The following is a 20,825-nucleotide window of genomic DNA, read 5'->3' as shown; positions in this document are numbered from 1 at the left end:
GGGAAATTTTCATTATCAACGTCCCCGCAATCCCTTAACTGAACTGGACATCATACACGAAGATTCTCACCGAATTTGGAGTCTGTAGAAGTTACAGTTTGGAAATGAAAATTTTAGATTTTAACACCCACCTCCGCAATTCCTATTGGAAGTAGACTTTATTGAAATCCATTTTGAGGTGATCTCTACATAAGAGATAAAAAATTTCTACCAAATTTAGAGTTTTTAGAAGCTATATTTTGGAAATTAAGATTTGTCATGGTTAACACTCACCCCCACGATCATTATTGGAGTTGATTCGTTGTAAAATCCATTATTAGATCATTTTTATATCACATATAGAAGACCTTCACTAAATTTGGAGTTTATAGGAGCTATAGCTTGGAAATTAAAAATTTTAATTGTTAACACCCACCCCCGCAAACTCCTGTGAGGTATCTTAAAATTCGTTCGTATATTATTTCTACATCTCTTAGCGAAAATTCCTACCCAATTGGAGTCTGTAGGAGCTATAGATTGAAAATTAAAAATTTTCATTGTTAATACCCACCTCCGCAACCCCCTGTGGGTTGAGATATCCTAAAATTCGTTTATAAATTATTTTTACATCACTTACAGAAAATTCCTACAAAATTTGGAGTCTGTAGGAGCTATAGTTCGGAAACTTTTAATTTTTATTGTTAACGCCCACCCCCGCAATCTATATTGGGAGTAGATTGTCATAAAATCCGCTCGTAGATCATTTCTACATCACATATAGGAGATTCCTACTAAATTTGGAGTCGATAGGAGCTATAGTTTAAAAATGGGAATTTTCCATTGTCAACGCCCCCGCAACCCCCCTTGTAGGTGGAATTTCGTAAAATCCGTTCTTAGCTGACCTCTACTCGGCGAAAGGAATATTCCTACAAAATTTCAAATCTCTACGCCTTATGGTTCCAGAGATATCGTGATGAGTCAATATATAGGTGGAAATCTCTTATATATATATATATATATATGATTCTATTCCCAATGCAGTAGCAAACTTTTGGTGAATAATTTTTAAGAGCATCGAGTCTTCGTCAAAAGTTTCTTGAATGAATTACGAAAAATTTGAATTTCAAAACTTTCCTTTGAAATTAGAGAATTAATTCTGTTTCTTGTTAAGATAAGAGCAGACAACTTTACTTCTGAGTATGGAATTTCATGACCTCTCATGCAGTTGAACCAAAATTTCGAGGTATGTATGTGTACATAAAGATACTAGTGGAAAATTCAGGGAAATTTATGTACACAGATCTGTTGATTATTATACTACTGTCTTAGACACTTCCTATAAGTATTCGATAATCTATAAACTGTAAATTGGTATATTGACCGACATAAACTCCGCAAATAAACACTTCCCAACTAGGTACATTGCTTGTCTCATCGGTAAGATATTACAACCGTAAAATAATCGATGAAAGTTCATAAATAAGGAGTTAACTGTATGTTTTATTTATTGCAAATTTTAATTTTAATATTTTAAAACTCTCTTTTAATATTTTCAATTTTTATTGCCAAAACATTCAAATTTTTAAAACAGAAGTTAAATAAATAAAATAAAAATTTAAAAGCGGTAGATTTTTTTAATTAATTTAAAATCATTCAATCAATTTTTCCGATTTTTTATAACTAAATTTAAGACCACTGAATTTTTTCATCAACTTTATTTAATGTATATCGAATAATGGCTTATAGTTAACCAACATCCTGATCGTACATGTGAATTTAAAATTTTAATAAACATATAAACCGTAACGAGGAGCATTAAGGGATAAAAACAACCGTTTAAAAATTCAATATACTGAAAACTGAACGAATCCGTAAAAGATATACAACAAACGGAAATGGAAATCTAAAAAAATAAAGTTGTGTTTCTGGAATTGAAAATCTACGTACTTTATTTTTCAATTCTCTCTTCACTGTAAAAAAGAATAGGAAAATATTTTACACTCTACTAAGTAAATATTATAAAAAATTCATTTAAAATCTCATTTAAGCTAAATCAATCGTATACCCGAGACAAATAGAGAATATAAAGAAGATAATATAGTTAAAACAAGATAAAAATAGTGAAAATTAATTGTAATTAAATAAAATAATCAACTGTTAAAATATTTAAGCGAAGGTACGAGGATGTTCATGCACAATTAACTGCTTCGTAAGTGCAGTATTTTACAAGTAATTCCGCTTAATGTATAATAGATTATGCGAATTTATGGATTCGATATAAATTTTAAACTTATTAGATACCACGGGCATAAATTTTTGGTAATTCTGTTATATGATTTTAATATTCTTTGTGAATTTTTAATTTTGTACATATTCTAATGAACTAACTTATCATAATTAAATAATATATTATAGGCCAAAAAAAGTACCAAAGTATTTTTGATAAAATATTTCGAAAAAAAAAATTATTTCGTTAAATACTTTTTTTTTGTTAAAAAATTAATTAAATAATAATAAATAATTATTTTGTTAAATAATTACTTAGATAAAAAATAAATTAATCAAAGCTTAAAATCGCCTCAAAAATGAAGAAGTTGATACTATTAATAATACTAATAGATATTTCAAAATTTTTCGAGTGTAAACTATTATGCAGACTGTTGCGCCCGAGAGAAACTATTATCTACGGTAGTGATGCATTTAAATTGGTGATTAGGGAGGAAAGGTCTGAGGTAATAATGATTTAATCTACACGCTTGATTAAACGCAATTGTATTTTAGTAAATTGTCTTCGAGCTGTTGACGTATACAACTTAACTGAACTGAGAGCGCCGTCTGCAGAGAATTGATTCATGCAAACGTAATTGTTCGTTAATCACAACAGAGTATAATTATTATCACTTTTTCTTGACGGGTAAATTTTTGAAACTACTGTATTTGAATGCATAATTGTAATTATGGGTGATTATAATTATCATGTGTGTTACTAATGAACCGAGGGTTTATTATGCGAAATTTAATAACTTAAGAGTTTATGCCCTGGAACGTGCCCTCCTTATCCGGGGTCGTAATTAGAATGTCAGTTAAATCTACTTCGTTTATGTTTGAGTACGTCCTTCGGTAATCAAAAGTGTAAGCGTGGTTCATCCACTGTTAATTTATTAGAGACCTTGACGATATTCATGCTTGTACATTTATGATTTGCATTTATTGTTACCATATAATTTGTCATTTTTAATTATCAAAAAGATTAAAATTATAATTTGAATCTTTTCTTTAAAATTTTTTCAAAACAACTTTCAAATTCTCCGACTAATCGACTTAAAACCTTGTATACACTTTTTGTACTTGAAAAACTGTGTCGAATACTGTCAAAAAAATCAAAATTGAATGACACATTCAAAAGATATTATAGTTTGAAGTTTTTCAAAAATAAAGGGCAATTTTGAAAGTTCAAAATTTATACAATAAAAGTACACTTTGTTTTATTTCCTATGAAATTTATGAATCGAAGGACAATAATTCAAAAGTTAACAATTCAAAAGTGATTCCAAAGTTTAATAAAACCAAAATCAATAAAAATATACTTCCAATAATAAAATTTTGACGACAATAGTGCGATATTTATTCTTTCAATTTAAACAGGATTTTCTGATCGTTCAGCTCTTTGCATAAAAAGTCCAAAAACAAAATACCTTGAGAATAAAGTGCTCGGAAAGAAATGTTAAGAAATTTTCACTCTCTGCATCAACTTATTTTTGTTATAATTTCATTGTCTACTTTTCGATCCTCCACTTTTGTCACCCGTCACCGGTTCCTAGTTTACGACTTCTTTGCAGAGAAGTTACTTACGAATTTCTGTACTTTATACGATGCTCACTTAATGCAATCACAAAGCGTTAAGAATTGTCTGACAGAAAAATTATTCTTTCACTTGGTTACTTCAAATGCTATGGGAGCCTAAATCAATTGCTTTTATCTTAAGAATTTTTAAATAATAATAATGATGATATAAATTAACGAAAAGCTTTTATTTTCATTAACTGAAAAATTTTTAATTAGTTAATCCTTTTTATTTTTCAGGATATTGGCCTTTTGGGGAAATTTGGTGCAATGTTTACGTTACATGCGATGTACTTGCGTGTTCTTCGAGCATATTGCACATGTGTTTCATTTCGCTAGGTCGATATCTCGGCGTAAGGAGACCGGTAGAAACACGACGTGACTCAACAATGCGGTCCAATGCATTTAAAATAGCAGCTGTTTGGTGTTTAGCCTTGCTTGTGTCCAGTTCAATTACAGTATTAGGTAAATTTATTCATTTTTTTATTTGATATTTCTGATTTATTTTGAAAAAAAAAAAATACATACTCTTCAGGGAATTTTTATTTCAAAATTAAAAAACATCATTGAAAAAAAGATAAAAATCCATTAGTTAATTAAAAGCATTAGAGAAATATTTAATCCCCTTTGAGCTCGAAATAATTAACAAAAAAGCTAAATTAAAAATATCGCTAAATCACGACACTTGTGTGATAAAGTGACCACAAGCATTACCGGTCTCTGTTAACGAAAGCAAGGTCGCCAAAATTAAGCCCGAGCTCTTCTGTCCTCCAGCCAATCGCTGGCCGTAGATGTAATCCCGGCAACGTTGCAGCCTGAAATGCATTGCGACATATCTCCCGTGAGGTTACTAAAGTCATTATGTTAGTTCGCGTCAGTCGGTCATCATGAGTTAATCTGCGAAATGATAACTTTCTTATCACTTTTGCAACCCGTTCTAGCCGTGGTCCGTGCAAAAAAAAGTGCTCCCGCGGGCTAGTCCTTAGGTCGTAGGTGGTTGATAGTTTCGGTCAAAATTATATTACCGAGATTTCATTTTAGTAATGTAACACGGTAACAATGTAAGTAAACTACTAAGCTCGGAGAAGCATCTGGTTGAACAGTAATCGCATTAAATTTATAAGCTTGTATCAGAAGTAACTCTAACAAGGATAACCAAATTAATTCGGCCATGCTAGACTTTTATTATAGACTATTAATCTCTTTAATTGATGTTTCTGAACCAAAGTTTATGCACTAATATATCTGCATGTGGAGAAAATTCAGTAATTCTGGTCAATTTCAACTCTGTGGTAATTTAATAAAGGACCATCAATATTTTCCATAACATTTTTGTTGATTACTTAAAAGAATATTTGTTTTATATTTTTTTTATTTTCGATTTTTACTTGTATACCGTTCTTGGTTTTTACAAGGCTGGGTAGATGGTAGCTGTCGCATTCCGCGAGTGCGCCACCGTCCTGTGTTTTTATACTGTCCTTGTTTATTCAACGCTTTTTTGGACCTTAGCACGTCCTCTTCACTCCTGTATTTTCACTACATAATCAACCTTATTTTTCGCACATTTATATACTCAACTCTTTATTATTATCACTGCAGCTGTGGACCGACTTGTGCTTTCTGTACTGTATTTACCCTATTCCTCACCCCTTTCTATCGGTTGTTGGAATAGTGGCGATGGGAAAACCACAGAGAAAACCCATGCCAGCACAGTTCGTCTACCGGAGCGACCCCCGACGGTTGGTGTTGGAACTATTCGAACATCCGTCAGGGCTCGAACCCTCGCCTCACGGCATGGTGTGCGAGTGAACTAACGGGATAATGACTTAACATGCTCGGCCATCATGCCGCTGAATATTTGTTTTATATTATTTTATAAACATTTTTAATTGATATAAAATTTTTTTCTAATTAAAAAATTTGATTTCTTGAAAAAAATTTAAAGTAGTATGATCTTTAAAAATGTTTACATTGGATAGCAATATGTTTTCGGCCCAAAAAAAATTATTATTCTTGGCTTACTCACGCGGAAATATATTTTCAAAACAAGTACAACGTACGTGTTCGCCAAAAAAAATATATACAATAGATTTTACACACATGTTGACAGTAATACTGATATATTTCAATTTACGTCTACGCTAGCGGAAAAACTTGCCAAATCTTAAATAAAAGAGAATTAATGAATATAATCAAAGTCCTGAATGATTTATTAAGTCTCCGTAAGTGAATTTATAAATTTTAGCAGTGTAGGCAATTACAGTTTTAATGTAAAGTAAGAACTTTATTTCTTTTTTTTTTAGGATTGACAAATCCAATGAATATAATGCCAAGACCGGATATATGTATGATAAATAATCGAGCTTTCTTCGTATTTGGATCGTTGGTAGCGTTTTACATACCAATGATTGTAATGGTAATCACTTACGTCCTAACTGTTCAGTTACTGCGTAAGAAAGCGCGGTTCATTCATAAGCAAACCATGGGTGACGAATTTAGGAGGCTTGGAGGGAGGTATTCCTCGACAAAGTTGCATCATACCCACTCTAGGCCTACTTCTAGTGCACTGTCTTCTAGACAACTGTGGAGGTTTTCTGGTGGAAGTACTACTGGTAATAGGTAAGCTTTAAATTTTTTTTTTTAATTAAATCAATGTTCAAAAATTAAAAAAATCGTTAAAAAAATTTTTTTTTAATCTTTAAATAATAAATTTTATTATTTCAATAAATTTTACAATTACATGCTTTTCTATACGAAAAATGTTTAATAGCCTCGAAAGCGCGAAAAGAACCGATTTCTCACCAATAGTCACACATTGAGATTTATTTATTTAAAACAAAAACAAAGAATCGGAAATCCGTCAGCACGTTAGTATTTATATGACTCTGCTAAAATATCCCATAAATCATCGGAACTGAGAATCAGAAGGAACTAAGTCTTCAGACTGTAACGTTCTCGATCGATAAGCATCCCGTACCCGTATCGGGTGAGTTAACAAATTCGTCCATCATTCATTTATTAATAGATCTATTTCCCTTTATGACATTTCCATTACCGCGTTAGTCGGCTATTAATGATCGACGGAATACTTTTTTAAATATTTTTAAAATTGATTATTCAGTCATTTTTATGGCTCCATTGTTTTTCACGTTTTTTTAAAATTGAACTCGATAGCAAATTGTCAAAATTTGAAAAATTATTGTGTGGACTAATTTCATCACAAAAATTATATTTAATTTGCCAATTCTACATTCAAAAAAAAAATTTAACGATTCAAGACAAAATAATCTTGAATTGAGAAAAATTTTTCATGAAAAATTGAGAACTATTTTTAAAATGTAACCTATTTTCGCACAAAAAAACATTTATCGTATACTTGATACGATTTTTCAGAGTTATTTAAATAAGAAAAAGTTTTGTTCACTATTTCAGAGTAGACATGTCATATGGATTAACTTTGTAAGTAGTTTGTTAGTTGTAAAAGTGGATCTCTGAGTAAGGATGTCATACTCCTACAAAGTTGCGGTACAATTTACTTTTACTTAGATTTTATTTAATATTTTTAAAACGGAAATGAAATACGAGGAGCGGGGAGTGGATTCTCAATCCTAATAATCTGATGTCAAGTTTAATAAATCTATAAAAGTAGAGTATGATTAACTGATTATAAGAAAAGTTTCTCCATATATGAATATATACTGTACATATGAACAAGTCAGTACAGTTGGACTAAATATCGGATGCATTATGTTAATAGCCGGGGTACAAGCACGTCACCATCAAGCTGCGAACTTAATGGAGTTACTCAAGAGACGGATGTGGACTCGACTCTGCAACTGCAAGTACGCAGGTGTATCAGCAAGACCGATCAGGCGACACAAACTCCGGAAAATATTACGCGTGAGACGAGAAACTTCCGACTTAGATCTCTCAAACTTCACCTCAACGTCGCGCCAACAAATCTAAATCTCAGGTAAATTGTTATGCACTTCTCTTCCACCTTCTACTTTTATCTCTAGTTTGTTCGCTGAAGTTATTTGGTTCGTATTGATAGATTGGAAAGGGTAAAAGTGAATAAACAAAGTGAAATTGTTCTGGTTCTTTTTTTTTTTTAATCAAAGAAATATTTTCAGATATTTATTAAAGAAAATTGTAGTCATTCTTGGACATTTTATTAATTTAGATTTTAAATGATAATTTTTGGTTGAAATTTTCGAATCAAACTTTTTCTTCAAAAGTTTAAAAAAATATTTATAAACAATTAATAAATATTTATTACGAGTTAATAAATTTTACTTAATAAACGATTTGTTCCACAGAAAAAAAAATTAATTTAAATCAAGAAAAAATTCTAGAACCTAGAAAATCATATTGAAGAGTTTCATTGTAAAATTCAAGTAAAATTAACTTAAACCAAAAAAATTTCTTAGTTTAAAAATTTTTCTACTTGAAAAAAATATGATGAAATTCTCCAAAATTATTTTCTTGATTCAAGTAAATTTTTGTATCTGTGTAACTATTATTAAATATGTTTTACTTCTTAGTAAATATTTATCAATTGTTGATAAATTCCAATAAATGATTGACTAACTGTTATTAATTATTTATTAAATCATCGAATGTTAAAAAATCATTTATTAACAATTAATAAGAGTCATTAAATATTAACAAGTCATTATATCAGTGAAACAATTGAAACAAATATGACAATTGATCCTGAATGATTAATTAACTAAATGATTATTAATTAAACAACGAAAACTAACGAAGATTACGCATGTAAATGAACAGATAGACTCGCAACAAATGTTAGAGTATGATTAATGAGAGAATAGGTCGTCAGTAATTGAATTACTTGTGAACACATTGGTCACGAAAGTACGGACTTGCTAGAATTCCAAAATCGATCCGGGAACACTCAAGTGAGGCAACTCAACTCAACTCTAATACTAATACGGAGTCCGGAGATGCTCATCCTAGCTCGCATTGCTACTCAGTACAGCTCAGCAGTGGACTCTCAAGAACATTCTTGTGTCATGTTAATTCGGGTTATCCTTTATATATCAACAGAAGTTGCCCGTCTTGAATTCATACTCTCATCCACTCCTATCTAAACTCGACTCGAATCCTTTTCGGAACTCTACGAATAGGATTACACTGCTACGGAATTCAAAACTTTTAAACTTTGCCGGCTATGTTGATTACAATTTAATGCTTTAATGATAAATATAAGCCTTTATTTCTGTTACAAATTTTATTACAATTAATTTAATTACTAAGAAATTTATTGTGATGGAAAAAATAATGAAACAAAGAAGAGCGATCGCTAAACGAAATATTTAAACTTTTTGTTAATTTTAAAGGAGTAATCCGATAGTTAGAAAGTTTTAAAACTAATTACATTATGGAGCTTTAAATGAAACTTACGAATGTCTAATTATTTTAATTGCAATAGATTTGCAGAGCGAGTAATTATTTTTGAATTATAATTCGGATTTAATTGATAGAAATTTAAAAAACAATTAAAGAAGAAAATTAATTTAGAAATTTCAAAAAATTAAACTTTAAAATTTTAATAAAATTATTTTAAGACTTAATAATTATGATTATTTTGTCATTTATAAAAACACTAATAAAAAATTTAATTTTGAGCCGTACAAAAGGATTTTCCCCTTAATAAGTTCAAAAACAATCATTGAAAAAAATTATAAAAATTCTCTAGTTAATTAATAGCATTAAAAAAATATTAAAAAGCTAAACTAAAAATTTGGAAATTAATCAAAGCTTAAATAAAATTTTTCAAATAATTCCATAATTAATAATAACATAATTTATAAGAAATGTTAACAGGTTTCTACAGGGAAGATCGAAGCGATCACCGGCGGCAAACGCGGTCGCGACGGAACAAAAAGCCAGCAAAGTCTTGGGCTTAGTATTTTTCACATTTGTCTTCTGCTGGGCACCATTCTTCATCCTCAACATTTTCTTCGCAGCGTGTCCGAATTGCAATGTGCCAAACCACGTGGTCGACACCTGCCTGTGGCTCGGCTACGTTTCCTCTACAATCAACCCCATCATTTACACCGTGTTCAATCAGACGTTTCGCGCCGCATTCATCCGCTTACTCAAGTGTAAATGTTATAGGTATTAATTTTATTTAATAATTATTTCTTGATAAAAAAATTTTGCTTGGATTATTTTTCTCTAGATTAAATTAAAATAAATTTTTTCCGGTTACAGATATGCCCGACTGCCACGTTACCGTTCAGTTAACGAAGGACGGGCGGCTCTCCCGGGTATGTGTACTCCCTCTAGTGCATTGCCTCTAGCAATAGGCCTCCAAGGCACACCTCTACTCACACCCTCAGTGATTCCAACAGTGACACCAGCTTCTGGAAGCTCATGTGTTACCGAAATTACTCAGACAACATTTAGTGTTTTACCGCACGACACTTTTATTGATGACCACTGTGATCAAAAGTGTTGAATGTTAATATTATTATTAATTATAACATAAGAAGATAAAAACATTGAGACATTAAAACCCTTTTAAGTGTGTCGTTAATGAAGCCATTGAACTACCAAATTAAAAATAAAAATGTTCCTTGGTAATTAAGAGCTGGTGTGTATCATTAATCACCCTTGAGGGGTTACACGATCTTAAAAGGCCGAAAAAAACGATTTTTTAATCATTTTTTCTGAAGAGAATTTTTAATTGATTAATATGAGAATTGATATACATAATGTAATTACTTTTTATTTTATTAATAAGTTCTTTTTTTTACAATCAACGATTTTTCTAGCTACTGTAGACAATCTTCAGGAAGTCCTCTAAAAAAAGTTTAATCGAAATTAAAAAATTTAAATAAATTTCACTAATGTGAGATATTATTCAGTGATTAATTCAAGGGATTATCAAAATGTCTAATTTTAAGAAATTGGCATATCAATAAAAAAAAATAAACGATTTTAATGAAAATTTGAGCCTTAAATTGTTTATAAAAATTTAAAATACTTATCGGAATTATTAATCCTTGGATCAATTACTGAAAAATCTAGTTAAAAAAATAGTTTCAAAATTAGAGACTGATCTTATCAGCAGTTGTTCGATAAATCTTGTTCACCGACTTTGAAAATCGAGTTTTGAGAAAAAGGCGTTCAAACTTGTTCGGGCTTAATCTAATTGAAGTTTTAACGCTCCGATTAGGCTTTACAAATATTTGGATAACTTTAAAACTACTTATCAAATTGGCATTAAATTTTCTGTGTACATACTTAAGTATATGTACATTACAAAAAATTGATTTTTTAAAAATTCCAAGCACGTATAACCCCTCAATCACTACTTCAGCTTACTTGTTTGTTGACTTTGTTAATGGGATTATTTATCCCCTAAATATATGATATATAATATTAAATATGTATAAGAGTATTTATATTATTTATTTGTCCAAAAATATGTTACTGGCTGGACAGTATTATAAATTTTTTATAAAAAATAAATTTATCGGAGATTATATTAACTATAAAATTGTTCGCGTTTGCCAAGTTCAACGACTTTTATTTTATTTGAGTTTATTACCGCGGGAACAAGAGACTAGTTTTTTCGTTATTTTTTCTATTCCAAATCTAGATGTTAATGAAAGTGCATCACGGCCATTAAAAATAATGAGAGCCATTGGGATTGGGGAGTTTTTTTTTATGCAAATTACTGAAGTAAATATATATTTGTGATGAGTAATGGTCGATGGCGGGCTTAATTGTTTGCTGTTCAATGCTCGGTTAATATTTGTTTAAACTTTTAAATTGTTTATGTTGTATAGTTTATTTTTGTTTGTAAAGTTTTTTATTTAAATAAAGAGTTATAATTATTATAAATTTATGGTGTGTTGATTATTATTATTACACGCAAAAAAAAAAATTGGGGCTGCCACATGATACATTTCTGTGGGAGGGACGTAAAAAATCCCATGTGTCGAGACCTTGAAGGCTGACGCGTGAGGTCCTGCTGGAGAAGAGGAAAGAAGAAAAAAAAGCGGAGGAATAGCTACAGGAGGAAATAGCTACAGAAGTAGCTTGGAGGGGGCCTAGTACTACGAAGTAATGCTAACGCGGTCCCGCAATATCAGGTACAAGAGAGGGGAGGGTTTTAGTGAGTAAAAATCTCACACTACCGGCAACCAAATCATCAACATCTAGCCGGTGTCTTATGAAGATTTCCCTCCTCTCGCCCAAAAAAAAAAAAAAAAAAAAAAAAAGCTCATCCCATTACACTCATTGAGACCTTTCATTTGAGTACCCACATCAACTTTTCATATATTTATATATATTATATATACATGTATATATGAAAAATATATCAAAATGGATGTGGGTACTCAAATGAAAGCTCTTGATGAGTGTAACATCGGGGAGAGCTTATATATTTAAAAATGTCAATAATTAAGTACTGACATTGTTATTTTGTCAACTAATGATATTTTTAAAGATATAAGCTCTTCCCGATGTTACACTCATTAAGAGCTTTCATTTGAGTACCCACATGCATTTTGATATATTTTTCATATATACATATATATAATACATATAAATATATGAAAAAATTGATGTGGGTGCTCAAATGAAAGGTCTCGATGAGTATAACATCGGGATGAGCTTATATCGTTAAAAATGTCAATAGTTCACGAGATATGAGGTCATTTCTCAATTATTGATATTTTTAAAGATGTAAGCTCTTCCCGATGTTACACTCATTAAGAGCTTTCATTTGAGTACCCACATGCATTTTGATATATTTTTTATGTATACATATATATTAGGGTGTGCCAAAAAAATCAACTATTTTTTTTTTTCAAAAAGTTCTTGAAATTTCGTTAGAAGATACCAAAATAAAAATTCAGTCAAAATTTGAACCCTTAATATCAATATTTAAAGGTCACGAACTGAATTTTTCGATTTTTCATTTAATTAACATGGAAAAACATTTCTAGAAAGTTTGGATTTTTATTTCTCTTGATTGAACCATTTTTATCGAACGAACAATCATTATTCTTACAGGAAATTGAACGCTGAATAAAAAAGGTCTCCTATCATTTTTTGATAAATTCAATCCTCCGAAAGTTATTCAAGGTTGAAGTTAAGCTTACTGCAAATTTGTGGATTATTTCACTTTTACGGTGAATTTATTACACCGGCACACAAAAAAAAAAATTTGTTTGTAATTTTGACCAAACCCAGCTACCAACATGTTTATCAACCCGCTGAATCCAAATTTGGAGTCCGTTTGGCCCGGTCACCGTCTAGATTTGAGTAAAATTAAAAAAAAAAACAAAAAAAGGCAGTCACAGCGATGAAAAAATTTTTGTGTATAAATCATGAAAAATCGAAATTATCGATGTAAAAAATTTTTTGAATTCAGATTGAGTATGAATTTGAATCTTAAGTTTTTTTGCTAGCCAGTAACGTGTCAAAATTTCAAAAAATCGGGAAAATTGCAGTTATAAATATGAGAAATAATCTATTAAACACGATTGTTAATGACTTGGGCGTATTTTCATGGATTGAATATGATCTTAGAATTAAAAAATTGACAAAGTCTTAAAATTTCTAGAAAATAGAATGTAAGGAGAAGGTACAAAACTATATTTTCGAATTTTAGACAGTCGTTCATTTGTATCAAACTCTTTTATCTTCAAATTACTTACGTAGTGAGTTCCTTTTACGTTTTCTGTATTCTTCTGGTACTTCTTTTATCTTCAAAAATCGAAAAATTCAGTTCGTGACCTTCAAATATTGATATTAAGGGTTCAAATTTTGACTAAATTTTTATTTTGGTATCTTCTAACGAAATTTCAAGAACTTTTTGAAAAAAAAAAATTAGTTGATTTTTTTGGCACACCCTAATATATATAATATATATAAATATATGAAAAGTTGATGTGGGTATTCAAATGAAAGGTCTCGATGAGTGTAATGTCAGGATGAGCTTATATCTTTAAAAATGGCAATAGTTCACCAGATGCAAGGTCATTTCTTAATTATGTATCTAGAGATAGAGCATTTTCGCATGCAGCCTTAATTCTTATCATAATAAATTGACTATTAGTGAGAATGATATGAAACCTTGAAAAGGCACAACTCCAGATCAAGACCTTTCTAATGATACCAAATTTAACAATAAAAACCCATTTTATCATAAAAATTTACTGGCCACAAAATTTTTCTTATTCTCTTAATAATATCGATTATTATTATTGTTATCATCATGATAATTATTATTGTTGTTTTAACTATTATTATAGTATTGCCTGCCACATGAAAATCATGTTGCTGTCACATGAAAATCATGTGGCAACCACATGAAAAAATCATGTGGCTACCACAGGAAAATCATGTAGCAGCCACATGAAAATCATGTGGTAGCCATATGAAAAAATCATTTGGCTGCCACAGGAAAATCATGTGGCAGTCACATGAATATCATGTGGCAGCCCCAATTTTTTTTTTGCGTGTAGCCTGGAGTGAAATTCACGCTATTGCAAACATCCTAGTAACCAGTCACAGTCATCATGTTTTTATTTTTATTTTATTTTATTGATTTCTTTCACAATGAGCTGTCAAAAATTGTTAATTGTTAGCTTTGTTGATTGGATAAGCTTGTACGCGATATTGAATAAAAATGGATGAGGCCAATTAGTCTTTTTTCATTTAAAAAGTAATTCATCGTAAAAAAATTAAATAAAAAACAGTTATACAAACTAAAGAAATGTTTATAATAAAAAAAAATTTATTTTTTCTAATAATATAAGTATAAGAAAGGTAAATTGGTAATTACTTACAAGTAGGGTCAACCCTATTTTGGACCATAACTAGGTGAAAAATTAACATTTTCAATTATTTTTTATTCTGCTTGTTTTTACGGCGCATTTATGATAAAAAATGTCACGAAAGAAAAAAATAAAGATTTCGATAGCTTTTTTGCCTACAAAAGTTGGAAAAAATTTTGGCTTTCATGTTTTTGGATAAAATTTCTATTTTATATATTTTTGATGTTTTTGATATATTTTTTTTGAAAAGTACATAAAAAAGCGAAAAATTAAAAAAAAAAAGTTGAATATCATAATTTTCTAAAAAATGTATAAATTTTTTTGAAAATTGGTTAAAATTGTAATAATCAACTTTTTTTTTTAATTGTTCATTTTTTTATGTACTTTTCAAAAAAAAAATATATTACTAAAATCAAATAGAAATTTCGTTAAAAAAAAATGAAAATTAAAATGGTTGACCTCACTTGTAAATATTTACTGGTAAATTTAAAGGTAACGGTTCAAGTTTTTAAAGGAACTTAGTTGTTTACTCTTTACGAATGTATTTATCAAACTTTTTCGCGCGGTAAAATTTATAATCGCCCAATTTAACGTCTTAACTGCTAATTGCTATTTAAAAAAAAATAATAATGGAACCAACAACCAAAATCGCGATTGTGTCGATTCAGTAAACTCTATCGAGCGGAATAAGTAACTGCTTTATACCGGGGTATTTTTCTAAGCTTCAGATTAAGTCGAATGAACACCCGACCAATTTAACTTAAGGACCAAGGAATTTATTATCAAAATAATCACTTTCATACATTTTCAACAATTTTTTGTCCGTAATTATCGAGATATATATACACGACGAGCTATAATTTATACAAAGTAAAAAATCGTTGCATAAAACATCATAGATTGTATTTTTCTCCGAAAATTGGGCGTATAATATCCGAGCGTATGAATGGCCGTCAATACTGACGCTCGACATTCAATTGAATGTTTGTTGCGGTCACGACAATGCGTCAGTTGACAAAAAATATATTTTTTGTCCAGTTAAAAAGGTCTATTCGATTGACTTTTTATCTGGTCTTGTTGACGGTAAAAAAAGTGGGCGAAAATCTCGGAGAAAAATCAATAGATTTAATTTGTACATATTCTTTATTTAAAGAAAACAAAACGTTCAATTATTTGCAATTAATCATACAATAATTATATTAATAATTATAATAATAAGCTTATGATACTAATCTTGATCAATATATAATAGGAATTTATATTAGTTATTTAATCAATTAATAATAATTATATATAATATATATAATTAATCTCAACCCTCAACTAACACAATTCAATAAAAATATTGTTGTGTAGGATTATTTATGTCGAGGAATTAAATCACCTCATTAATCACGTCTGCGCCACGTAAATTTAGCACGAACAGATTCCAGAGGAGGAGCTGGTACAGTAGCGGCTGCTGGAATAACAACAGGTGCGGGTACTGCTTGAGGGTGTAAATACATACACCCCGGTTTTGTACAGAACGGATGGTACTTGCACTGCTGTGATGGATGCGAAAATACGCACCCTAATTTAGTGCAAGACAAACCAAACTTACATTTCGGATGTTTGTATGCACATTTATCACCAAATTTGCATGCGGGGAATGCGCTGTAACAGAATAAGAAGTTTTGGAATTTAGGAAAGTAATTTATATTATTAAAAGAATAAAAATAATTTCATCTCCAGGATAGTCACATGATAAAATCGTTTTTTTTTTTAGTGAAATTTAATGTCATTGAAAAAGTCTTTACTTGAATTTGTACCTTTTCAAGGTTTCATATCATTTTCACCGATAGTCAATTTATGATGATAAGTATTTAGGCTGCATTCGAAAATGCTCTATCTCTAGATACATAATTAAGAAATGACCTTGTATCTTGTGAACCATTGACATTTTTAAGGATATAAGCTCACCCTGACATTACACTCATCGAGACCTTTCATTTGAGTATCCACATCAATTTTTCATTTATTAATATATATTATATATATATGTATATATGAAAAATATATCAAAATGCATGTGGGTACTCAAATGAAAGCTCTTGACGAGTGTAACATTGGGATGAGCTTATATCTGTAAAAACGTCAATAGTTAAGAATGTACAGGGCATTTTAACAAATATCTTGTGAACTATTGACATTTTTAAAGATATAAGCTCACCCCGACATTACACTCATCGATACTTTTCATTTGAGTACCCTCATCAATTTTTTATATATTTATAAATATTATATATTTATGTATATATGAAAAATAGATCAAAAATCCATGTGAGCACTTAAATGAAAGGTCTTGATGAGTGTGACATCGAGATGATCTTATATCTTTAAAAACGTCAATAGTTAAAAAAATACAGTGCAATTTAACAAAAGTCATTATTTAATGAAGCAAAACTTTGAGTATTTACAGTTCACACGTCAAGACAATCACAATGATCGCAAGGTTGCTAGATATTGACTTAAATGACTAAGATTAATTACCTGCAAGGAACTGGAGGATGCATGAACGCGCATTTATTTCCTAGCGTACAGTTTGGCCAGTACCGACATTTATCTCTGGACTTATCAGGTAAGATCGTGGCTACTGACGATTTTTTATCCACTGCGGTGACCGTTGATAACACGGTTTTGGTCTTCTCTGGTGACGGCGATCGCGTGTAAACGATGGGACTCAATTTTCTACGTTTAGGCGGCGTCACTTCGTTTATTAGATTATTGATGTTATCAGTGCACTGATTTTCATTGTTTTCAGCAGTCTCTATCTTCTCCTGGTCATCAACAGCCTCTATGGTTTCGGCCTCCTCTGTGATGTTTAGATTATCAAGCTCTGAATTTTCTAAATTACTGTCAGGGTTGTCGATAGTATCCTCTATTTCTTCAGCTTCTAATAAAATTCCCGAGTTGGTTATAAACGACTCACTCTGACTATTGTTTAAAATTAATTCGTCGTCTTCATTTACCTGGAAAATTATTTTTAATTTAATAAAAATATTAATTATTCTATCATTTTAAAATAAAATAGAATAAAAAAAAAATATTTACCTCCATTTCCAAGCCGTCGTCCTCAGAATAACTGTCTTCTTTATTAACATTATTATTATAACCATTTAAAGTGACTAGAAATTTTTGATTATCATTACCTCGCTTGAATAATGACATTACAACGCCCATTTGTTCATCAGTAACAGCTCTAGGTACATCTAAAATTAATTAATTAATTTAAACTTAGAAAATTTATAATTTTGAATAAAAATTAAAATAAACTTACAAGGTTCAGGCTCCGTTCGATTACTGTCAGAAGTAGTCAATTCAACTTGAATTTTCTCCATGACCAACCGTTTCGTTGCATTTAAATGTACGGAAAAATTTTGTCCGCTGGTTCTCATGTTTATTGGTTGTAATCGTTTTAAAACAGGTTTTTTATCCTAATAAATATTTATTGTCAATATTTTCTTCTCTTATTATAATATATAATAAATTATAAAATTCATTAATCAAGGATAAGTAACAAAATTTTTAAATTTACAATTAAATTTCTTTACGTCTTTATTTATATTAATACAATATAAATTTCAAATATTAACAAATTTTATAATTTTATAACCTGTCTACACTTTTTCAAACGACTATAATTACAATAAATAAAAATCATGCAAAAACCTAATTAATAAATAAAAAAAAAACAAAAAAACTAATAGTCGTTTAAAAAAATCGCTCATCATCCAAACAAGAATACCCAAGACAAACACATCAAAGCATACACCTGCGTCTACTCACCAGCAAAGCAGGCTCTGGATTTTTTTGTTTAACAACCGACTGATTGGCTTCCGCGACAGCCCTGAGGAGGAGCGACTGGGTGGCTCTTTTCTGAGCCGGCTGAAGAGGTTTAAGCGGCCGGGGTGTTACGATAACTTTACTAGCAATAATTTTCTCTTTATCTTTGTCCTTATCCTCCTCTTCCTCCTCCTCTCCATCTTTATCGCCCTCCTTGTGCTCGGGCTTATCCACATTGTTAACAGCGATGATCCTCGACCTCACAGGACCAACAACTTCCTCTTCCTCATCATCATCATCCTCTTGCTTGTCATCCTCCCGAACTTTGACACCCAGCCTCCCCAAAGCGATGAATTTGCTCTTGACTGGTCCCAGTCTGCTCCTGACATTTCTCGGCTCATCAGGCTTGTCCTTGAATTTCCCCCCGGGTTTCATCTGTCCAAGCCGATCTTTAATTGTCCTCTCAGCTCTGTCAGTCCTTCTCTCCCTCTCCCTGTCTTTCTCTCTATCTCTGTCTTCCTTCGACCTCTTGTCCACCACCACTCGGTTCTTTTCTTCCCTGGACCTGGATCTTTTGTCGTCTCTGCCGCGAGAATCCCGCCTCGGCTCGTACAGTCTCCTGTCAGCTCTTTTATCAGCTTGCCTGCGATCAGCCTCATTCCGTCCAGCTTCTACTCTCTCCCTCTCGTTCCGTTGAACTTCAAATTTATTCCTCGCAAGACCCAGCCGCGTTTTCACTGAAACAACTGAAGTAATTCGCGGTTTATTGACGCAAGACTTCAACTTTTTACCTTCACTTTCATCAGCCTCTGCATCCTTGGAGTCAGCGCTTTTTAAACGCTTGTCTTGTCGATGGGAATCATCTTCAATGCTCCTTTTGACCTTATCTTCAACCACCGGGACCTGGTTTATTTTTTCCGGCTCCAAAACCTGTTCATTTTCCTCCACTACCTTCGTCTTGGAACTTTCGGAATTCACTCTAGGCCTGGGACTCAAGCTAGGACTTTTTGGAGCCGGACTCACAACTGGGGGTGTAGTTGCTTTAGGTTCATTAACCGGCTCATTTTTTACCTTAAGTTCATCCCCTATTTTCTTCTTACGCTTCTCTTCCTCCTGTTTGACGATAACTGTTGGCACAAACTCTCGCTGGGCTTTCTTTTGCTTCGCTACAGTTACTTTTTGGAGCTTCTTCAGCACCTGGTCATGCAACCAGTCAACAAACGGCGTCGTACTGTCCTCCAGGAACAAATTAAGGTCTTCGTGCATCTGCTGACGGGTTTTTTTGTTCACTACCATCACCAGAATATAATCCGGTAGCTCTTCATCATAGCGGACTCCAAGTTCTAAGAGCTTTGCTCTTATCGCGCTCTGTAAACAGGTTATGATTCTTAGAAAATAGTCTATAATTTTTATAAAAATTTCTTAAGGCGTTTTTTAAATTGAGTTTGTAAATAAATAATTGGTAGGTGAAAAATGTAAATACTTACTCGTAATTGATTTGTTACTTCAATACCTCTTACATCCATGGTTATTTTTAAATATTTTTAAACTATTGATAATTTTTATTTATCACTGAACTATTTAAATATTTATAAACATAGTTACTTAATTGTTAATCCCGTATTTTTTGGATTTTTATTTAAATTATAATGAAGACTGGGTACTGGAGTTGCAAAAAGGTTATAAATGCATATAAATACATGTAATGAACTATATATAAATACATAACTTGTATGGAACAATTATAGACAATTATGTGTAAGTACAGGGAGGTATATTATCAGTGAATGGTAAGAAACTACTATTGATAAGATTTTTAAAATTTTTGGTTTCATTTTAAAAAATTGCAATTCAATTTAAATGATAAACGAAAATGATTTTGAAATTGAGAGACATGAGATTTTTTTTTTAATAAATAAATTAGAGCAAGAAAAATTTATTTTAAAAATTTCATCTTTAAAAGCTCTAAAAAAAGTATAAATGTCATTTTTCAAAAAAAAATTTTTAGACCTAGTTTTTTTTAAAGAAATTTAAAAAAATTGTCAAGTTTCATAAATGATAAATAAACAGAGAAATTTATTTATAAATTTTTTTACAAACCTCAGCAGAGAAATAATATGCAGAAGGGTCATTAAACACTTCAGCAAATCTATGGAGGGTAGAGGTACCTCTACCCTCCATAAGCAAATCCAAGTGTTTGTCATAATAATCAAAATGGTGGGACAGTAAAAAAAAATTAATGCATGACAATTAAATGTTGAAAAAAAAAAATTAATTAAAAAAATTAAATATGAAGAATATTTTAAAAATATCATGAATTTTTTTTTTTTTAATGAGCAAATTGTTGATAAAAAA

General features: G+C 30.8%; 2 protein-coding genes across 5 annotated transcripts in view; one reads left to right on the top strand and one right to left on the bottom strand.

Moving 5' to 3' along the window:
* The window catches only part of LOC123260715 (5-hydroxytryptamine receptor 2B), a 54,200-nt gene extending 42,957 nt beyond the window's left edge, over nt 1-11,243 (top strand). For 3 of the 4 annotated variants that reach the window (XM_044721983.1, XM_044721986.1, XM_044721985.1), the window contains 5 exons: nt 4,063-4,287; nt 6,126-6,441; nt 7,580-7,795; nt 9,661-9,966; nt 10,063-11,243. In XM_044721983.1, coding sequence (XP_044577918.1) covers nt 4,063-4,287; nt 6,126-6,441; nt 7,580-7,795; nt 9,661-9,966; nt 10,063-10,309 — 1,310 coding nt within the window. In that variant the 3' untranslated portion in view covers nt 10,310-11,243. The remainder of the gene's footprint in view (nt 1-4,062; nt 4,288-6,125; nt 6,442-7,579; nt 7,796-9,660; nt 9,967-10,062) is intronic. The other variant, XM_044721987.1, reaches the window with a different exon arrangement.
* Nucleotides 11,244-15,898: 4,655 nt separating this feature from the next.
* LOC123260962 (zinc finger CCCH domain-containing protein 14) lies at nt 15,899-20,155 on the bottom strand. Its single transcript, XM_044722373.1, has 6 exons — nt 19,958-20,155; nt 18,474-19,838; nt 17,965-18,121; nt 17,739-17,896; nt 17,178-17,656; nt 15,899-16,301 (listed from the first exon to the last, which is right to left on the bottom strand). The coding sequence occupies exons 1-6, from the start codon at nt 19,994-19,996 to the stop codon at nt 16,037-16,039; spliced, it is 2,463 nt and encodes an 820-aa protein (XP_044578308.1). The 5' UTR covers nt 19,997-20,155; the 3' UTR covers nt 15,899-16,036.
* Nucleotides 20,156-20,825: the final 670 nt, after the last annotated feature.

Source organism: Cotesia glomerata, linkage group LG3 (assembly GCF_020080835.1).
Source record: "Cotesia glomerata isolate CgM1 linkage group LG3, MPM_Cglom_v2.3, whole genome shotgun sequence".
In the NCBI taxonomy this organism is placed as follows: Eukaryota; Metazoa; Arthropoda; class Insecta; order Hymenoptera; family Braconidae; genus Cotesia; species Cotesia glomerata.
The sequence above is the reverse complement of the archived record's forward strand: the minus strand, read 5'-3'. Positions and strand labels throughout refer to the sequence as shown.